The sequence below is a fragment of the Lytechinus variegatus genome, chromosome 3 (genome assembly GCF_018143015.1).
Source record: "Lytechinus variegatus isolate NC3 chromosome 3, Lvar_3.0, whole genome shotgun sequence".
Taxonomy (NCBI): Eukaryota; Metazoa; Echinodermata; class Echinoidea; order Temnopleuroida; family Toxopneustidae; genus Lytechinus; species Lytechinus variegatus.
In genome coordinates this window covers 6,134,037-6,152,650 of record NC_054742.1, presented here as the reverse complement: position 1 = coordinate 6,152,650, position 18,614 = coordinate 6,134,037, and the positions used below count along the sequence as shown (strand labels likewise).

The following is an 18,614-nucleotide window of genomic DNA, read 5'->3' as shown; positions in this document are numbered from 1 at the left end:
GAATAGACAAATCATTTCACACCCGATCATGAATAGAAAACAAAATTAAGTCATCAGGAACCATACAAAATTTGAAATTCATGCCTTTTATATTACAAAACACATGGGGCAGCTGCTCGTTTATGACGTCACATATCCAAAACTTTGAACTCTAATAACTTTCTTACTCTGTAACGGATTTTCCTCAAACCTTCACCAATATTTTTGTACTATTTTTTCTGCTATTTTACAACAAAGTTTTCTTCAGGGTGAACTTCAAGATGTGATTGGCCTTCCATTGGATTTTTTTATAATAGACAATGGGTACTTGATACGGCTCTGACTTTACCACCTGATGATAATGATGGATTTATCCCTTCAAAATGTTGTAGACCATATCATCATACTGTGCTCTTGATTTTTTTTTCATATCTTTAATATGAATTCTAATCAAATAAGTAACAGTTTTCATTACTTAATGACGGTTGTTTTGATGTAGGTGTGAAAAGCTAGGGTTGATCCCACTTCTGCTTTCTGAGAATTTGAAACGCACAAACTTTATGCTTTCAGCTTGGTAATCTGAAAGTTAAACCGAGGTTCACCGAGACCAAATTTTGTGTAGTGCAAAATACCAAATCATTCACTGAATAGAAATTATGTTTATTCTGTATTGAAAAAAATGAAAAAAGGTAAAAATTCTGCAATGAAATGTGATGGAAAAGATGAGAATATGATGAATTTCATTTAATTATTTGGTCCATATCTTTTTTTTATGAATGTTGAATTTAAGGTACATGCAAACTAGCATTTCATAGATGTATGAACAGAATTGTTGATTGTATAGGTTTGTTTTTATAAAAGCAGAAAAAATTGAGAAAATTATTGATATTGATTGAGGATTGATGAAAATCCATCAAAGAATAATGGAGTTACAAATTTTATTTTTTCATACATCGTGAACAAGGATGTGATACATGTATATATTCCTTAAAATGCAATTTTCTCATTTTTAGTTTGAAAGGGATCAATCTGTGCCATGGATATATCATCAAACACATCATTTTATACCCCTTCTATCTATATGAAAAAATTATTTATTTCCATTGAACAAATGGAATTGATATTTAATTTGTATAATCACTCATTTTCATATTCACATAAAGTGCAGGTTACTACAAATTAAATAAAATGCATGCATCCATACATATATTGATACAAATGAAATACATCTAAGAAAATGTCACAACAATGCTTTTTAATAGTAAAAAAGAAAGGGTAAAGCATACCAATTTTCAGTTGAAACTAGGGAAACTGAAATAAGGTCATGTGGCCCTGTAAATAAGTTTTCTTATATGCAATTTTTTCCTTGAATGGCAACCTAAACTACTGAACTAAATCATGGAATAAGCCTCGAAAGCCCTGATCATTTTTTTGAGGGGGGGGGGATAGTAGCTGCACTATATGAATGGTCCATATTATTATCATCATTAGATTGTCCGCATCATGAATGGGAGGTCATGGGTTCGATCCTTGGACGAGTCATACTAAAGACTTTTAAAAAATGGGACCTTCTGCCTTCCTGCTCAGCGCTCAGCATTTAAGATTGGAGAAGGGTATAATAATAACATTATTATGTCATGCAGGGCCCTCTGGTAGAGCAGTTTCCTAACTGAAGTGGCTACCCTGGGTAAATAAAACGTTATAGTTTAATATTGATAATGCAGTAAAACTATTACAATCACAAGATTGAACAATGGCACAAGTTTAACATTTCATTTCAAACCCACTCTTAATGAGGTCAGCTGGGAACCCACTAGGTCTCTTAGGGGTATTGCTATCTTCCTGTATATTTCTGTCGTCATTGGACTGGTGAAACTCTTTTTTTATGGAAGTGCTGCTGTGATTCTGTGTAGACTGGTTGATTCCATTGGTCCGAGTTGAGTTCAGGTTACCATTTGTTAGCATTGAATCACATTGGAGAAGCTCCTTACGAAGGATGTGTATGAAGTTTCCAGCTGTATGTCATTTTGATAGAGAGAAATTGAGACAAACCAGTATTGATAAAATATACGCTACATAATATATATGAATCAAACCATAATACAATCAGTTTTAAAATATCTTCCATCGCCATCCCTTTTCTGTGGCTTGGTAAGCTTCTAGATTTTTTTTTTTATAAATCATCTCATCTCTCTTTTCAATTTCCCTCGTCCTTCAGATAGAGATTGAAATTTATTTCTTGTCCTTTCTTCTCCCCCATCAACTCCTTCCCTTCTTTTACTTCTTTAAGTTTTACCTTCCCCCTTCCTGTTTCTTCTTCTTTTGCTTCTTATTGTACTTCTCATTCTTCTCATCCTCATTCCTCTCCTAATTCACGTTCTCCTTGGCAGTTTTTAATATATTAGTAAGTTAGTGATAGGATGGGGGGTCGGGTGTCCGGACACTATATTTTTGAAGCCTTCTTTTTTGTCTTTGGATTACACTAAAAATACGAATTCAATAGTTTTAATCATATTCTATTTTGTTCTCTATAATATTTCCTGACATTTTGTACTAAATATTGATTAAACTTTTCTTGTAAATTTTTCCAAATTACTTTCTAAGATTGATCGTCCGGACACACAACCTGTCCGGACACACAACAACTGGGTATATAAATTTATTTAAACCAATCAAGTGATATAATACAAATATTCAGTACAAAGGTTTGCAAATAAAATATAACTTGAAAGGTTTGGGACCCCATAGACATGATAGAAGCAGAGCTTGTGAAAGGGGCCCCTTGATGAAATATAAGCACATAAAAAACAAAGGAAGATATATAAAACATCGATAGCAAAACATTGAAGATAAAACAAACATACAAACAAAACAAAAATATAATAAGCCAGACATGTCTTGCTTACTTTCTTTCCGCCCCGGGGGAGGGCACTCAAATTATTTTTGATGGGGTGTGTGCCTCACGAAACTCTAAAATGGGGGTCTAAGTAACTGACTAAAAGGATTAAGTACGGGGTCTTGGGAACTAAAATGTATTCCGCGCGGTGTGGAAAAACAGGGTCTGCGGACATACGGAACGGGATCGCGGCACTGTACATGCTGTAGGTCAGGCCCCCGAAGCTTCGCCAGTTTGTCGGGGACATTTGGGCAAATCCTAAGCACCCATAGGGCCCTGGGGCAAGTTGAGCCATGGTAATTCTTATATAAATATTAAAAAAAACTTTAAAAGCTATCGATATACAGACAGAAGGGAGCAAATTTACATGACTGTTCTTTTCCTTTTACAGGATGTTGGTATTTATAAAGTATTAGCAAGTGAAAACACTTTAAATAAAACAAAAGTGACATGCTGGTTCTTCCCCCATACATTTTGTACATAGTTTTGGTGGCTCAACTTACCCTACAAGGTGGCTCAACTTACCCCACAAATGGGGCAAGTTGAGCCATTGACATCTCTTTTTTCAAAGGTGACAGTGACTTTCAGTGTGGGGGTAGAAAGTTATATATAGGTGAAAAATATTTCAGAAGAATTAAATTTCAAGGCAAGGTACTTATTTCTACAAGATCATAAAAAGCAAAAAGTGTCACAACTTACCCCGCCTTCCCCTACGTGCATCTCTCGCATGCGGTGATCACGCTTGACAATTTTGGCAGGGCTGGGGAACTAGCTTCAGAAATGAACTTTTGTCATTCGGAGTATGTGGAGAACTGAAAATCAGGTCTGAAAAAATGGGGTCATTAAAGCGGCACGTCCCTGTTATGTGAGTGCCCCCCCCCCCGGGTTTCTACCATGTCTCTCAATGCTCTTTCACTCACTCATATATGTAGCTAGGCCTTATATGTTAAAAAAAAGTCCTACCTAGATTGTGCCCTGCTTCCTTCTCCGAGTGTAGACTGTTCTCGCTTATGTCGAAGATTATTTTCCCGAGTGACCGCTTTGAAAGATTCTTTTGAAAATTAGAATAAAAAAAAGGCAATTCCATGCATATATATTTTTACACGCCCGTCTTAGACCGGACGTATTATGATATCACGCTCGGTCATGGGTGGAAATCTGTCCCCAAAGGTAGGGGGACCAGGGGCTGGACAATTTGACAAGCAAAACAAAAACAAATAAATAATAACACATAAATAAAGGTATTCATCCGAAATATAAGGTCGTTTAGTCCAAAATACATGTATTATTTTGATTGTGAATGATGAATTTTTCACCATCATAAAAGACAAAAAATAGTAGGGGGACATTTGATATTGTGCCCCCTACTATTTTTAGGGGACGCGTCCCCACTGTCCCCCTGGGATTTCCGCCCATGCGCTCGGTGTCCGTTCGTCCGTCTTTCTGTCCGTTAACTTTTCCTTGTAAACGCGTGTGTATGATACTACCATGAATCCCAGGAAGCCTATATGATTTTGAGGTCAAAGCTCAAGGTGACATGTTTTCATCTTACCATTCTGCAGTCCTTGTAAACGCGATAGCTTCAGTTTAACTTAACCTAGGCTTATATTTTGTATGATACTAGCATGGATCCCCAAAATTCTAGTGATTTTAAGGTCAGAATGTTAAAGGTAAAGTCGCCACCTACCACTTTTCTTGCTTGACCAATAACTCCATTTTCCTTGTTACATGCAGGCGTATTATGTGCTCGCCTTAGCGACACTATTGTTTAATATCAAGTTGAGATTAATCTCGTCAAATAAAAAATGATATTCAAGTATGGTCCGAGTATTGGGCATTTCAAAGTATAGCAAGGTCTCATAAACGATAAATCAGTGAAAATCAACAACTTAGTAATCATAATTAACATCCAATAATGTGACACTGCAATAATTTTGTTTACATTTTCTCATATACTGATATTTTATCTTTTTAAGTCGTTATTAGTGGGGTTGCATGCTGGTCGTAATTATTCAAATGAGAAGGTTTTTTTTAAATTGAGTATAATTTTGCGTTTATTTTCTAGATGTCTATGCACCAATGATACAAATCGTTGATACCGTAATGATAATCACCACTTAACTCACCATATCTCGAAGACGCATTATCAGAACGATGACATCTCTTAATTCTTCTTCAACAGTCGATAAGCGGGACTTGTCAGTTTCCAAAGAGTTTATATCATCAAGATACCGACCTTGATCAAGCTTACGATATCGACGTTCGATGTCAAGATCAATTGCAATCTGTAATGGATAGATAATTCCATATTAAGATTAATTGCAATCTGTAATGGATAGATTATTCCATATTAAGATCAATTTCAATCTGTAATCGAAAGATAATTCCATATTAAGATCAATTTCAATCTGTAATGGATGATAATTCCATATGAAGATCAATTTCAATCTGCAATGGATAATAATTCATAATACCTATTATCATGGCCTTACACATACATTTTTCGGGGGGGGGGGGGGTAAGATCCTTGTAGATTTTCGAAGAGACTTGAGATTGTCATTGGGGCACTTAAGTGAAATTGAAGGATTTCGCGCAGACCTTGGGTGAATTTCACGAAAATTTTCAGTAAAATTGTAAGGTTCCAAAATTTCGGGGAGGGGGTAATTGCCGCCCTACGTACATAATTTAACTGCCAGTCTTAAAAAAAGTGGTTACCTACTTAGTAAAAGAGTGTCGTATAGTCATAAACGAAAAGGTTAACTCATTAGTTAGCGACGCGCTTCTTGAAATATAAGGATATAGCGTCCCTTCAATGTTTTGTTGATAACTATGCTGATTTTTAACCATAGGTGGCTGCTTTATTATTAATGACCTCAAGAAGAATTATGAATAGTCACAGTCATGTTATTGGATTGTGACCCCCCCCCCTCCGTTGTTTCGGAGCATGACTAGATGCCCTTAAAGGAATATGCGTATACGGGAGGGGGGCATGATGACTCGCGGGCTTACCCCAATAGCTCTCCCCTATTAACGCTCTTTCAAACGTTATATGTTGAGAACAGAGACAAAATTGAATTTCAAATGGTAAATCTGATTTTCCCCTCCAATTATGAGAAATTTTAATATAGACATAATAATAAGTGAACTGGAATATTTGATTTTATTAATCATCTCGATGGAAAGATTTTTAACTCGACGGAAATCAACCATTAGTCATCTCTGAACCTATTTTCTGCTTGGTTTTGTCTATAACCCGAGGGTTTTTCCGAGAGCAAACAAGTGGGTATTGTCATCTATAAAGGCTAACAATAATTATCTTCCAGATGAAAACCCACCATTCTGACTCATCGTTACCTTGCGCTTACAGGATCACAGAATGCATACAATCGAAACGCTAAACAATGCTGTTTACTTTTATCAGACGTACCTTTCACCGAAAAAAATGTATCTGACACCTTACTCCCAGGGGCGGATCCAGCCTTCGCCAATAGTGGGGGCCCGGAATTTTTTTTTCAGCCACATTTTCCCTGATCGGCCACTCAAAATTAATTTTTGTTTGTTTCTTTGAAGGGGTAGTCCTAATAGCCACTTAGTCACTAAGTTACAGGCGCGTACGCAAGGGAGGGGGGGTTAGGGGGTTCAACCCCCCTTTTTTTTTTTGCTTGTCTCCCCAGAGGTCGGTCTGGTCAAGGAGTTATCGGGCAAGCGCCTGATAACTCCTTGGTCTGGTTACGGACAGTTCCCCTACCCAATAATGTATATGACAGCAATAATGAACAGAATCTCATGTTTCCGATGAAAAACACAGAAAAAAATTTCCGCTCGCTTCGCTCGCTCCATTTTATTATATCTTTTATTTCCGCATGTCGCCGACATGATCACGGTATCGCCATTAACAAGGCCATACATGATTATCATGATGTATACTTATGAATACAAGTGAACCAAGACAAAGACATACGTTTTCTTACAAAATATGTTTTACCAATATGAAAACCAAAATGACGGAAAACGCTAAAATGTCGGTTAGCTCGCTCCGCTCGCTCGTAATAATTTATGAAATTCCCTAAGTATCTAGTCTCCTGTTCAAGGCCGTATTATGAGTTTTACGAATAGAAGGACATGTAGCATCGACTAATACTTGATTTACTAACAAACTATTGACAAGAAATGTATGTTTTGACGGGAAAACGCGAAAATTTCGGCTCGCTCACTCCGCTCGCTCGTAATCATTTATGAAATTTCTTAAGTTTCTAGTCTCTTGATCAAGGCCATATCATGAGACTTACGAGCAGAAGGAAATGTATCATCAACTAATATGTAATCATTACCAACAAGCTATTGAGAAGAATTGTATGTTTTGACGGAAAAACGCAAACATTTCGGCTCGCTCGTAATTATTCATGACATTTCTCAAGTTTCTAGTGTTCTGATCAAGGCCATATCATGAGTGCTACGATCCGAAGGACATGTAGCATCGACTATCAACAAACTATTGACAAAAAGGTTATGTTTTCAACGCAAAAACGAGAACATTTCTGCTCGCTCGCGGGTCATGACCGCACTGTTACATACCCCATCCCCACTTAAATGTTATTGTCTTATTTGCAGCGCTGAAAAAAAAGAAAAAAAATCATCGCCTCCTCCCCCCCCCCCCCCGTTCATCACTTTTTAGAGACTGGGCGGGAGATTTAAAAAAAAAATCAGCTCGAAAACCCCCCCTTTCAAAAATCCTGCGTACGCGCCTGCTAAGTTAAATATATATATTCATATAACACCATAAGCCTTATTTCAAAAGTGCGAGCGCGAGGCGCGAGCAGAAAATTGTAAATATATGTTTTGATCTGATAAAAAAAGGATCTGTTAACGGCAGCTTGTTAGCCAAGAAGACGTTACATATTTCAACTATTAAATAATGCGAGCGCAAAGAGCGAGCAGATTTTTTTTAAATTTATTTTTGATATACGTTTTGATCTGATAAAAAAAGGATCTGTTAACGGCTGCTTGTAGGCCATGAAGACGTATGTTAACTGATGCGAGCGCGAAGCGCGAGCTGAAAATTTTTGACATTTCTAACTGAAGAATGGAAATTCTGAGCTTTTTTTGTAATCATGAAAAGGATAAGTATATAACTAAACAATTGATGCGAGCGTGAAGCGCGAGCGGAAAAAAATAATGCGAGAGCAAATCGCCAGCAGACAATTATTATTGATATTGTGATCTGAAACTGGATAATGATTTAAATAGAGAACCAGCTGCGCATCTGAAGAATGTGCACTCGCATGTTTTAGATTTCGACCGTGACCTAGAATTTGGTATTCTAAATATCTTTCTTCTCATGAAAATCAGTAAAGCGAGTGCAAAGCGCGAGCTAAGAAATACATGATATTATGATCTGAAAAAGGGTCAATTTTAAGCTTTGTATTTCAAGCACTTCGTGGGAAAATTGTGAGGTGGATATGGATCACAGTTAAAAAAAAGAGCTGATATGTTTCATTATTATTACTTTGAGTTTTGACAAAGGACCGGGACATTCCATAAAGACATTATGTCATATGAAAATGATGACTATCTTCCTATTTCGCTTCCAAAGCATGAGAGCGCGAAACTATACCTGAAAACTGGACATTTAAAGCAATTTGTAATTATGAATATGATGCCTGAATATCTTTCAAAAATCAATGCGAGCAGAAATTTTTGATAAACTGTCATCAAATGGGGATTTTAAGTAGTTTGTTTTAGAATTGATATTGAGATATACATAACTCACCAATAAAACATGAAAATGCGAACGTGCAGCGCTAGCTGATACGTTTTGACAATCAGACCTGAAAAGGGATATTTTGATAACTTTATGGAATACACAAAATAATATAGGTACCTGACAAACAAATATTGCGAGCGTGCAGCGCAAGCAGAAATTGTTAATATTCAGACCACAGTAAAACATAAATTTTTACAGAGCACTGTTTAAAATTCAATTTGTCAATCAAACAAAATAATGAAAGTTCAATTTCCGAGCTGAAATATGTTTGTGTATTTTGACTTCAGAATTTGATATTCTAAGCTCAATATTGAGCTAAAAGGCAATGCGAGCGCGAAGCTCGAGCGAAAATTTTACATCCCAACATGAAAGATTTTTAAAAATTATTTTCCAAGTCTTCCCCCATCTTATTTTATTCACTCGTCTTCCTCCTCTTATGTTTCCCCTTCTTTTTTTCCCCTCTTTCCCTTTTTCTTTTTTTTTCTTTCTTTCCCCTTTTTTCTTTCTTTTTGCTCCGCCAATGGGGGGGGGGGGTGGCCCGGGCCCCTCGCCCCCCTGGATCTGCCTATGACTCCGCTCTACCACTTCGTGGAAAAAATGAGGGTTGCCACTGCATTGAAACCTGCGATATGTCAGGAAGGGAGAATGGTCATGGCAGTTGCTTTTGAAGGGCATTTAAATTCTCCATTAGAGCACTTTGGGTTTATATACTGATTGATTTTAGAGTCTTTTTACAACAGCTCCCTGTTCACTTCAGGAAGAAATAACACACAAAGCAAGTGGAATACCTCTTGCTATAATTATGGTTGACTTTGACTATACAGGTTGACTCTGACTATACAGGGGCCGCGGAACCGGGGGGGGGGGGGGGGTTTCAGCCCCGCCCCCTACTTTTTTTTCCAAAACCGTGTAAAAGAAAACGCAAAAATTACCATACGATTGTGATTTTTTGCATGATCAGCCCCCCACTTTTGGCTCAGCCCCCCGCCCCACTTTGAAAACCGTTCCGCGGCCCCTGCTATAGCAGTATTAGATGAATAATTATTCACAGAAAATACCATGATAGTAAAATACTTGGCGTATTGATCGTAAATACTGACAGACAACTAGTGATACAATTGTCTTGGTTACCCTAATGTCCAGGTTTCATCAACTAGATCCATAAACTTTTTACCCCAAAAATGATAAAAGTTCATTGACCTTTAATGACCTTTGACCTCAATGATGTGATCTGAAACTCGGGCAAGATGTTAAGTGATACTTGGTTACTAAGTCCAACTTCATAAACTGGATCCATAATTTATACTGTCAAAGTTATGACATTTCACAGGTAAAGATTTCCATGTAGATTCCCCAAACATGGTCTTAATTCATTGACGTTTAAAACTGTGAGGCCCGTATTCTGAAGTCGGATTTAACTTAAACTCAGGTTTAAAGTTGTGGTTTAAGTATGGATAGCCAATTGTTCCATAAATCGATAACAGTAGAGATATCATATTTCGATCATTGATGGCTCTCAAATCATTCATAATTATCTAGGAAGTATAAATAGATGATTCTCTTTACCATCGATGAATCAAGAAAGAGCATAGTAAACATGAGAAACATACAACTTAATAAAAATATTGACACTTTAGGCTTCCCATAATTCTAGCGCAGAGTTAGACCATGGTCTAAGTTAAACCTGACTTCAGAATCGATCCTTTATACCTCTATGGTCGACCTTTTTTCAACCAGAACGATTTCCCTTTTTAACAATCCGAACCCCTCTGAAGAAAATCTCGTGTAGGATTTTATAATTATGATAGGTGAAGAAGTCAGTCAGGTTTAATGAAATTGTTAAGTCTTAACCTGTTGGGATTTATCTAGCGCTGCATCTCTTTCAAATTCCACCTGTCGAACTGTTTCTTTGAGCTCTTCCATTTCAATCTCTAGATTTGCAATGTTAACCCGGGTAACCGGTGAGTAGTCATCACAAGATTGAGGAAAACACCAATCACCGGATGGTATACCTGAAAATAATAATACCAAAGGGCGGCAGATTATTACAATTTTCTTGGAGAAAGAAATGCTTGTCCATATAATTGGGAAGGGATAGAAACAATTCATGGATTTGCCTTCAAAGCATCCAAAAGCTGCATTGGTGAAAGTGTCATAATTTGAAGCATGATAAATTTATCTGTCGAATTAATTTCCGATTAAAAAACTGATTACATACAAAATATAATGAAGCCAATTTCATGCATTTTTACCACTTACCAGAGGAGTATTTCTTCGAGAAACGTTCCAGTTCGTATACATCGAAAATGAGTATCATTGTGCTATTTAACGGCAAGCCAAATCCAAACATTTTTAGACGATTTGCAAAGAGACTTTTTTCTTGGAATTATCAAATGCTTGAATTAACGTTAGCCCACAGCTTTTAAGAGCATATAATTATGATATGTTTCTTCTTTTGATTTGCCTCTTATTTGGTTTCAACTGCTTTATCAGTTAAATGTGCTATGAAAGGACTTTTGCAGATAAGGGTGAAAAGCTGCGCTAAATAAGAAGCAAACAAACTTAGCCAAAAAGAAGTTATATAGCCTAGATTTAATCAATGTAGGCAGAAAACACTTTAAATGTTGTTTTTGTGCGCACTGTTATCAAAATACCAATTTTGTCAGTTGGAAAACAATAAAATGATCAATCCTATTTACGTTCAAACGCTTGTCATTTCAACTCCGACCACATTGAATGACGACATACATGTATGGTTGTATAATTCAGAACGTTGAGAAGCATAATGAAGTCCATTAACTCGAATTACGAGTGTTTATAAAGCAAAATACGTAGCCGGTTAAGTGAAGATACATGAAATTTGCATTGTTGCATTCTGATTCTTCACAGCTTGCAATAGTTGCAATAGCATCCAATAAGGTTTTGACCATCTATTATCACCGTTTATTTGCAAGTTATGTGAACTGTTCAGCAGCTAGCACCGGTTTTATGTCCGTCATATAATACCCCCTAGGCATCTACTTTTATCCTGCAATCTGACACAATTCACCCCACCAATTAAACACAAGCAAACATTTTTTGGACAGATTCTGACATGATTTTCTTCAACTAATGTCACTTTTTCACTTTTTTTCTTTTAGAATTTTGTCTTGGTCGTAAAACACTTCGGGAATAAAGCTCCAACCCCACCGTCATTATGTACGCCAGTGACATTATTTTTTTCAAATGTCTTTATTGGTTGTGTCAAGTAGAAAGTTTCATATAATATATTAATCTTACTTGTTATAATGCTGTCATCATCTGATTCTGATAAAGATTCGCTACTTAAGCTAGATTGCCTTTCACTACAAGGAGTCATTCCACCTTCATCATTCACGACTTCATTCATTTGTTCATCGTTCATGACGTCATTCATTCGTTCATCATTCATGACGTCATTCAGAGAAGCATCCATATGCGGAGTGATAGTTGCATCAATTCTGAAACAACAATTCATACATATTGATCAGACCAACTATTCGTGAAGGTTAAAACAATACATAGATTTGAATAATTAGCCTATTGAAGATATAACAACCATTGAAATAAAGTTAAATCAATATAGGAGGTGAAATAAGAAATTTCTGATATTTTAAATATTCGCTTAATTTCACAACGTGGACAATAATGATGATAATGATGATGATGATGATAATGATAATAATGGTGAATTTGTCCAGAGCGCACATTCCGTCTATGTACAATGATAGAAATTCATAAGGAGACTTCTTCTTTATCATGTTCGGAGGTATCGGAAGAACCAGACATTGTATCATTTTGGTCTAATCTTTTCTCATTACCAATTTCCTTTAATTGGAACCATGTATTTTAAGTTGCATTTAATTGTTGATAACAGACTTAGACAATTTTGTTTTAAATTTTTAAACAAGATTTTATCCTCAAGAGACAATTTATTTAAGTGGTATGTAGTAGAAAAATTTGTGGAGAAGTTGATACCACTTTTCATTTTATACTGTATTGTAAATATGTTAGATTATTTTGGAAAATTATAGAAAGGTTGGTATTTTATATTTTCAAGGTTACTATTTCTATAGATGAAAAAACATTATTATAGGTTATGATCTGCAAAATTCGAGCAATGTTATGTGTAATCTATTTTGTGTTATTTCTCAATTTGTTATTTATCGAAATTATATAAAAAGCATATTCAAATGAAAAAAAATATGATGCGAATTCTTTATGAATTGATTCAAGCTTACTATGATTATTTATTTAGAAAGTTTATGTAAACAAAAAAGCAAGTTCGGAATTCTGAAAAAATGTGATATTGAAAAAATTATTGCATAATTGAATTGAATTTATTTTTTTGTTTTAAATTGTTTGTGTTATTGTGAATAAATACCTCGATTAAGAGAGTAAAAGAAAAAAATAATAAGGAGACAAATACATATTGTGTTGCATTTGTATAGAAAGTGGTCAATAAAACTTAATGATACGAAGCAAAGAACAGTAAAATAATTACAAAGTGAACGAAAAGATGTCTTAAGAACAGTTTGAATGAAGAGTCAGATGAAGCTTGGTGGAATGGAGGGTGAAGACTTAAGCAAATGAGCAGAGGCGAAATGAGAAAAAAAAACTGTGATTAAAAAGTGACAGATATGGCGTATCGGGCAAAAATTATATAAAGTTTCAAGCGAGCAAGCGACCGAGCAAAAATTTCAACATCATTAATACAAACATCCCATTTTGTGATTGATTTTGACATAGTATTCAGAAAATGCCATCATAATCCACCTCTCTCTTTCATTTTTTTCATTCTCCATTTTTTTGGCAATTATTTCTATTTTATTTATGTATTTTCATTTATTTATTTATTTCTATTTTTTATGTCATTATTATTATTCTTTTTTTTTGGGGGGGGGCGCTCCCAAGCCACTCAACCAATCTGCCAATGAGAGAGTTAATGATGTCCCGTAACCTTTTTTTTTATTATTTTGATTTGGAACTTTTCATTTTTTGCAAACTGTGATTTGGATTAAAATATGTAAAGTAATTTTGATTTCCAGGAATGAAACTTCTTGTACATCATAACAGGAAAATCGCACCTTGTCATTTCACGGCTCTTTGGTTTCTATCTATTCATACTGTATCATTAGGCCTAACTTTTTATTTTTTTGTTATTGACTTTTTTTTACATTTTTTCAAGAAATATCATGAACATGAGGGCGTCATCTGGATATCAAAACGTATTGCAACTCGCGGAGAAGACGCTTGAGAAACCATTGAGAAAATGAAATAAATCAGAAATATTGTATAACCTCATGATGATCCCTTAGCGAAGAATATTGACTTAAGGATATTCATTTGAGTGCTTCGAAAACAAGGTACCTTTCTAAAATCACTACCCTCTCTGCAGCACATAATTTGATTATGGATTGAGGTTAGAGCACTGTGTATAATTTGAAATGCCAAAGTCATAGACGGGTCGAGGGGGAGACCGAGGGGCACCCCCCACCTATTGGCGTAGCAAAAAAGGGGAGGAGATGAAAAGAAAAAGAAATAGAAGGCAAAATAGAGGAGAAAAAAGGGAACACAGTGAGGAAAACGAGTGAATAAGATGAGGGGAAAGCTTGAAAAATAATGATAAAACAAGTGGAGCTTTGAAAACTACTTTAAAATAATTATTCACAAAATACACCATACATATGATGCCATACGTACTACGTTCATTGGTAATAAATTACATTTGACCTTGATCATGCGACCTAAGACCGACTTTAAAAGGATGGTCCTGGCTGAAAGTATTTATAGCTTAATAAATAGAGTATAATTAAATGAGCGAAATGCCGAAAATTTCATCAAAATCGGATAACAAATACCAAAGTTATTGAATTTTTAATTTCAGCAATATTTTGTGAAAATAGTCGTCATGAATATTCATTAGGTGGGCTTATGATGTCACATCTCCACTTGTTCTTTCGTATTTTATTACATGAAATTAGGTTTATTCAAATTTTTCCTCCAAGAACTAGAAAAATAGGATTGACACTGATTTAGTGCATTAGATATTTATTGCTGCAACTTATTTCATTATAAGGGAGACATATCATTCACACAAGTATGAAATAATAATAAAAAATGATTAATCTGATATTGCTTTTTAAATAATCATTTATAAAATGACGCAGTATACACTAGTTAATATTTGCATACAAGAGAGTAGTTTCATTCCCTAACTAAAGGAATGTCAACGAACTCTACATTGGAACGGGTTAGGTTATTATCAGAGGAATACGTTAAATCAAATCAAAAGATTATCCAAAAGATTAAAATGATAATTTCACAGGATCAAAGTTAAGTGAATTGGGAAGGATTTAGTGGCGCCTTTATATTAGAGCGAAGAGGCTATGATTAAATAACAGCAAATTAACCTCCCCATCTCTCTATTTCTCTCCCTCTCCCACTCTTTCTCTACCTTTCTCACTTACTCCTTTACTTTTACTCACCCTTTGTCACATTTTTCTGGAGCTTTGTTTTTCAGCTTTTCTTGCCATAGTTCAGCTTCCATTTGCTGGGTATAGAGAATAGCTTCCTCAAGTTGTTTATCCCTGCTTTCTCGCAACCAAGTCATTTCTTTTACAAGTTTTCTAACTCTTGGCGACTCTTTCTCATTGTAGTCAATACTCCTCGTTTGTTTATTGCCATCAATCACCCTCTCATCTTCGCTACTGATTTTTGTAATCTCTACAGTCATAGCGAGGCATTTAGCGTCGCATGTCTGCAGTGCTCTTCGCATATCTTCTACAACCTCTCGTAGACAGTTGTTTTCTGCTCTTAGAGTAGCCACCTCTTCGTTTTGTGCTAAAATTGGCCTACCGTCTTTTAGTTTGGAGTAGTGCTCTTCATCTATGAACAAAAGTAGTGATTACAAATTGTGATTAATAACTTATTAGGGTTTCGAGAGTTTCGAATAAATGACAACAAAAGTTTGTTGAGCAATTTGGTGAAAATATATTGCATTAAAAAAGGAACCGAACAGGAATTTATACGTTTACTACATGAACTTAACGGTAGTTGTTTAACAGTCTAAACAACAGTGCTTAATGTAATGATCATAGAATGTTAGAAATTAAACTTTGTTGTTCAAACATTTGTTTAAGCTGTTAAACAACTACTGTATTAAGTACATTATAGTTAAAATCATTGTATAAAATAAATAAAAGAGTATGAAACCCTGGATCAAGATAGTTTGCATGAAAAAAGAAATAAAAGAAATAAATAAATGAAAGTTTGAAAAAAATTAACAATGAGAAAGTAATGAGAATTTGAAATATTGAGATTACTAATTCTACAAAGATCCTTCACTTGCACGATGACGTAACAGAAGAACAACTCTTCCCTCGGTCTCTACACTAATAATATATTACCTAAAGCATTACTTTTTTCCTAATTCTAATAAAAGTATAAACTCGTTGTCTATTACATTTTGTGAAACTTCTATCCTTATCCTCCATAAAGGAAAACACCTGATTATTCACAGACTTGATAAAAGTGACACATAAGTAATAATGAGTTTAACAAATATATAACACTCATATTGGTTGCAGTGCAAATAGGACGATGTCCACATTATTGGGATCTCAACATTCAAATGCTGCTAACTTTCTTCTAATTATTTTATATTATGTTTTTTGTCATGTTCCAAATGTAGATTCAATTGTTCATGTTTAATTTATACAATTTGTTGTCTATCATTTTGCACGGCATGTAAACAAGAAGAATTTCCAATTATGGACAATAAATAAATACTTAAAAACTTTTATTGATTTGTTTCATTGATTTTTCTTCTTTTTACAAGCTAATTTGTTCCCAGGTATTCATTCTCATTTAAACGGTGATTTTACTAGGCAGAAAAGTGTTTGAGGTGAAGTGCATTAAGAGAGAGACACAATACGGGTTCGTTTTTAGAATTAGGGATGTACACGTGCGTTAATTATGCGTTAAACATAAAAGCAGCTATTAAACATTAAAGAAACGTTGTGCTTACCTTCACACATGGGTATTTTACCCTGCTTGTAGAGTACAGAGTGAAATACTTCTAAAGGAGATCGATAATGAAAGCATTCGGTACACATCTGACGCAACAACAATCCTTTCCTGTCAGGAATATTGATACCAGCTTCAACCATCTCATCATCAGTTTTCCATCTATTCTCATTTCTTTCATTTTGGTCATCAACTTTGCAATTTTCTTCGCTTATTTTAGCAAAGATATTGATGAGTCGTGAATGGAAATCTTGAAATCCAATCTCGTCATCATGAATTCCTCTCTCCTTATTCACACTATCTTCATCAGCTCCTAGAAGCTGACAGAGTATGTAAAAATCATTCCATGAAATAGTTTCTTTTTCTCCATCATCTCTATTTGTATCGGTGATGTGATCCCGGTGGCCAAGGTGAAAGAATATTTCTTGGATATATTGGTCAATGCCGGTAGAGAGAACAATGATTTCATTACTGGTGTTTGGTTCTCGAGTCTGGTGGCTGTAAGCATGAGATAAAGCAATCGTCAACCACTGAGATCGCTGAGTTGAAACAATCATACTTCGGGGCTTCTGAAAAAAAAATTATAACAAAAAGAAGAAACCATGACTATGAATGTGTTAATCAGGAAAGAACAAATTGATGTGATAAGAATTATATGATGAAATTAATGTGAATTCCATTGATATGAACAAAAACAATCATAAATTTTATATCTTGTTAGATTATCTCTCTTGAATATTTGGAAATCAAAATCAGAAGTAAAAGACGAGACAAAATTTTGTAATCAAGAGAGGCAGAGAGAAAGCGAAGCTAAATGTAAATGTAGACAAAATCATCAGATAGAACTATGTAATTTCATTGCAAGTTTGTTATACAATATTTTCGTTAGTAGTTAATCATTCATTCTCCATGCAGCATCAATCAAATGAAATAATAATACTAAAAAAATCCTTATTTTTCAAAATCTCATATCGACCCTCCTGAAAATTTACCTTATTGATTTATTCAATCCAAATATCTACGGAAATGGTAGTATTTAATGAGAATATATATAGCGTTTATTAAAACATTCAAATATAGATTACAGCATTACAAAGGTGATGAAAGTGCCAATTAATTAAGATATCAATATTTAATAACGCCAGTAAAATTCTATTCAAATAGTGTTTGAAGGTTGAACTCATTAGGAATAAACTTGCATTTCCCCAGATATTCTTAAAAGTAAAATCACAAGTCTGATAAAAAGAAATTTGTTGATAACCACATTACCTCTATTGCAGATTGAATTCCGTTCGTTAAAAAACGCCTGCTTTCATCTTCTGCATGCATTTTACCTTCCTGTTGGGCAAGCATCCGCGTTGTACGAGCGATGTTGAACGAATGATGCATTCAATCACTGGTTGGTTCCTTGGTATCCATGGTATATCATCATCCACTCATCGCCCCCATAACACTCCCTCTTATGCCACCCCTCCCTCTTTCCTTGTCAATGGCTCTTCTGCTTGATTGCCTTACTCATTACCCCACTTTCTCTTGCAAGGTTCTAAACTCTCTCTTTCTAAAGATTTATTGCCATTTCGTCCACTCGTCACATGATCTAATTTAATTTCGTTTCTGTTAATCTACTACCTACATAGTCCAATTACCATTTTGTCCAATCCCATTTCGCCTAATAGCCAGTTGCTCTTATGGTCATTTCGTCTTTAGGCCTATCATTTGGTTCAATTGTATTTTTGCCAATAGGCCAATAGCCACTTGTTCACTATCATTACGTCTATTACCTACTGGTCTAATAGCCAATCTCCCTTTTCTCTATTTTTGGTACATGGAAATGCTGGTTATAACATTTCTTAAAAAGATATTGCCTTTCTTCTGATACCGTATTTTGCTATCGTTATACATGTACATCTTTTTTGTTAAAAATAGTAT

The 18,614-nt window shown here is 35.0% G+C and overlaps 2 protein-coding genes across 2 annotated transcripts; both read right to left on the bottom strand.

Moving 5' to 3' along the window:
- Positions 1 to 958: 958 nt before the first annotated feature.
- LOC121410078 lies at positions 959 to 15,363 on the bottom strand. Its single transcript, XM_041601935.1, has 6 exons — positions 15,146 to 15,363; positions 11,919 to 12,118; positions 10,491 to 10,651; positions 5,002 to 5,160; positions 3,839 to 3,926; positions 959 to 1,994 (listed from the first exon to the last, which is right to left on the bottom strand). Exons 1-6 carry the CDS (start codon positions 15,268 to 15,270, stop codon positions 1,744 to 1,746), a joined length of 984 nt encoding a protein of 327 aa, XP_041457869.1. The 5' UTR covers positions 15,271 to 15,363; the 3' UTR covers positions 959 to 1,743.
- Positions 15,276 to 17,242, bottom strand: LOC121411950 (EF-hand and coiled-coil domain-containing protein 1-like). The gene is made up of 3 exons (XM_041604862.1): positions 16,687 to 17,242; positions 15,352 to 15,545; positions 15,276 to 15,302 (listed from the first exon to the last, which is right to left on the bottom strand). Exons 1-3 carry the CDS (start codon positions 17,240 to 17,242, stop codon positions 15,276 to 15,278), a joined length of 777 nt encoding a protein of 258 aa, XP_041460796.1.
- Positions 17,243 to 18,614: the final 1,372 nt, after the last annotated feature.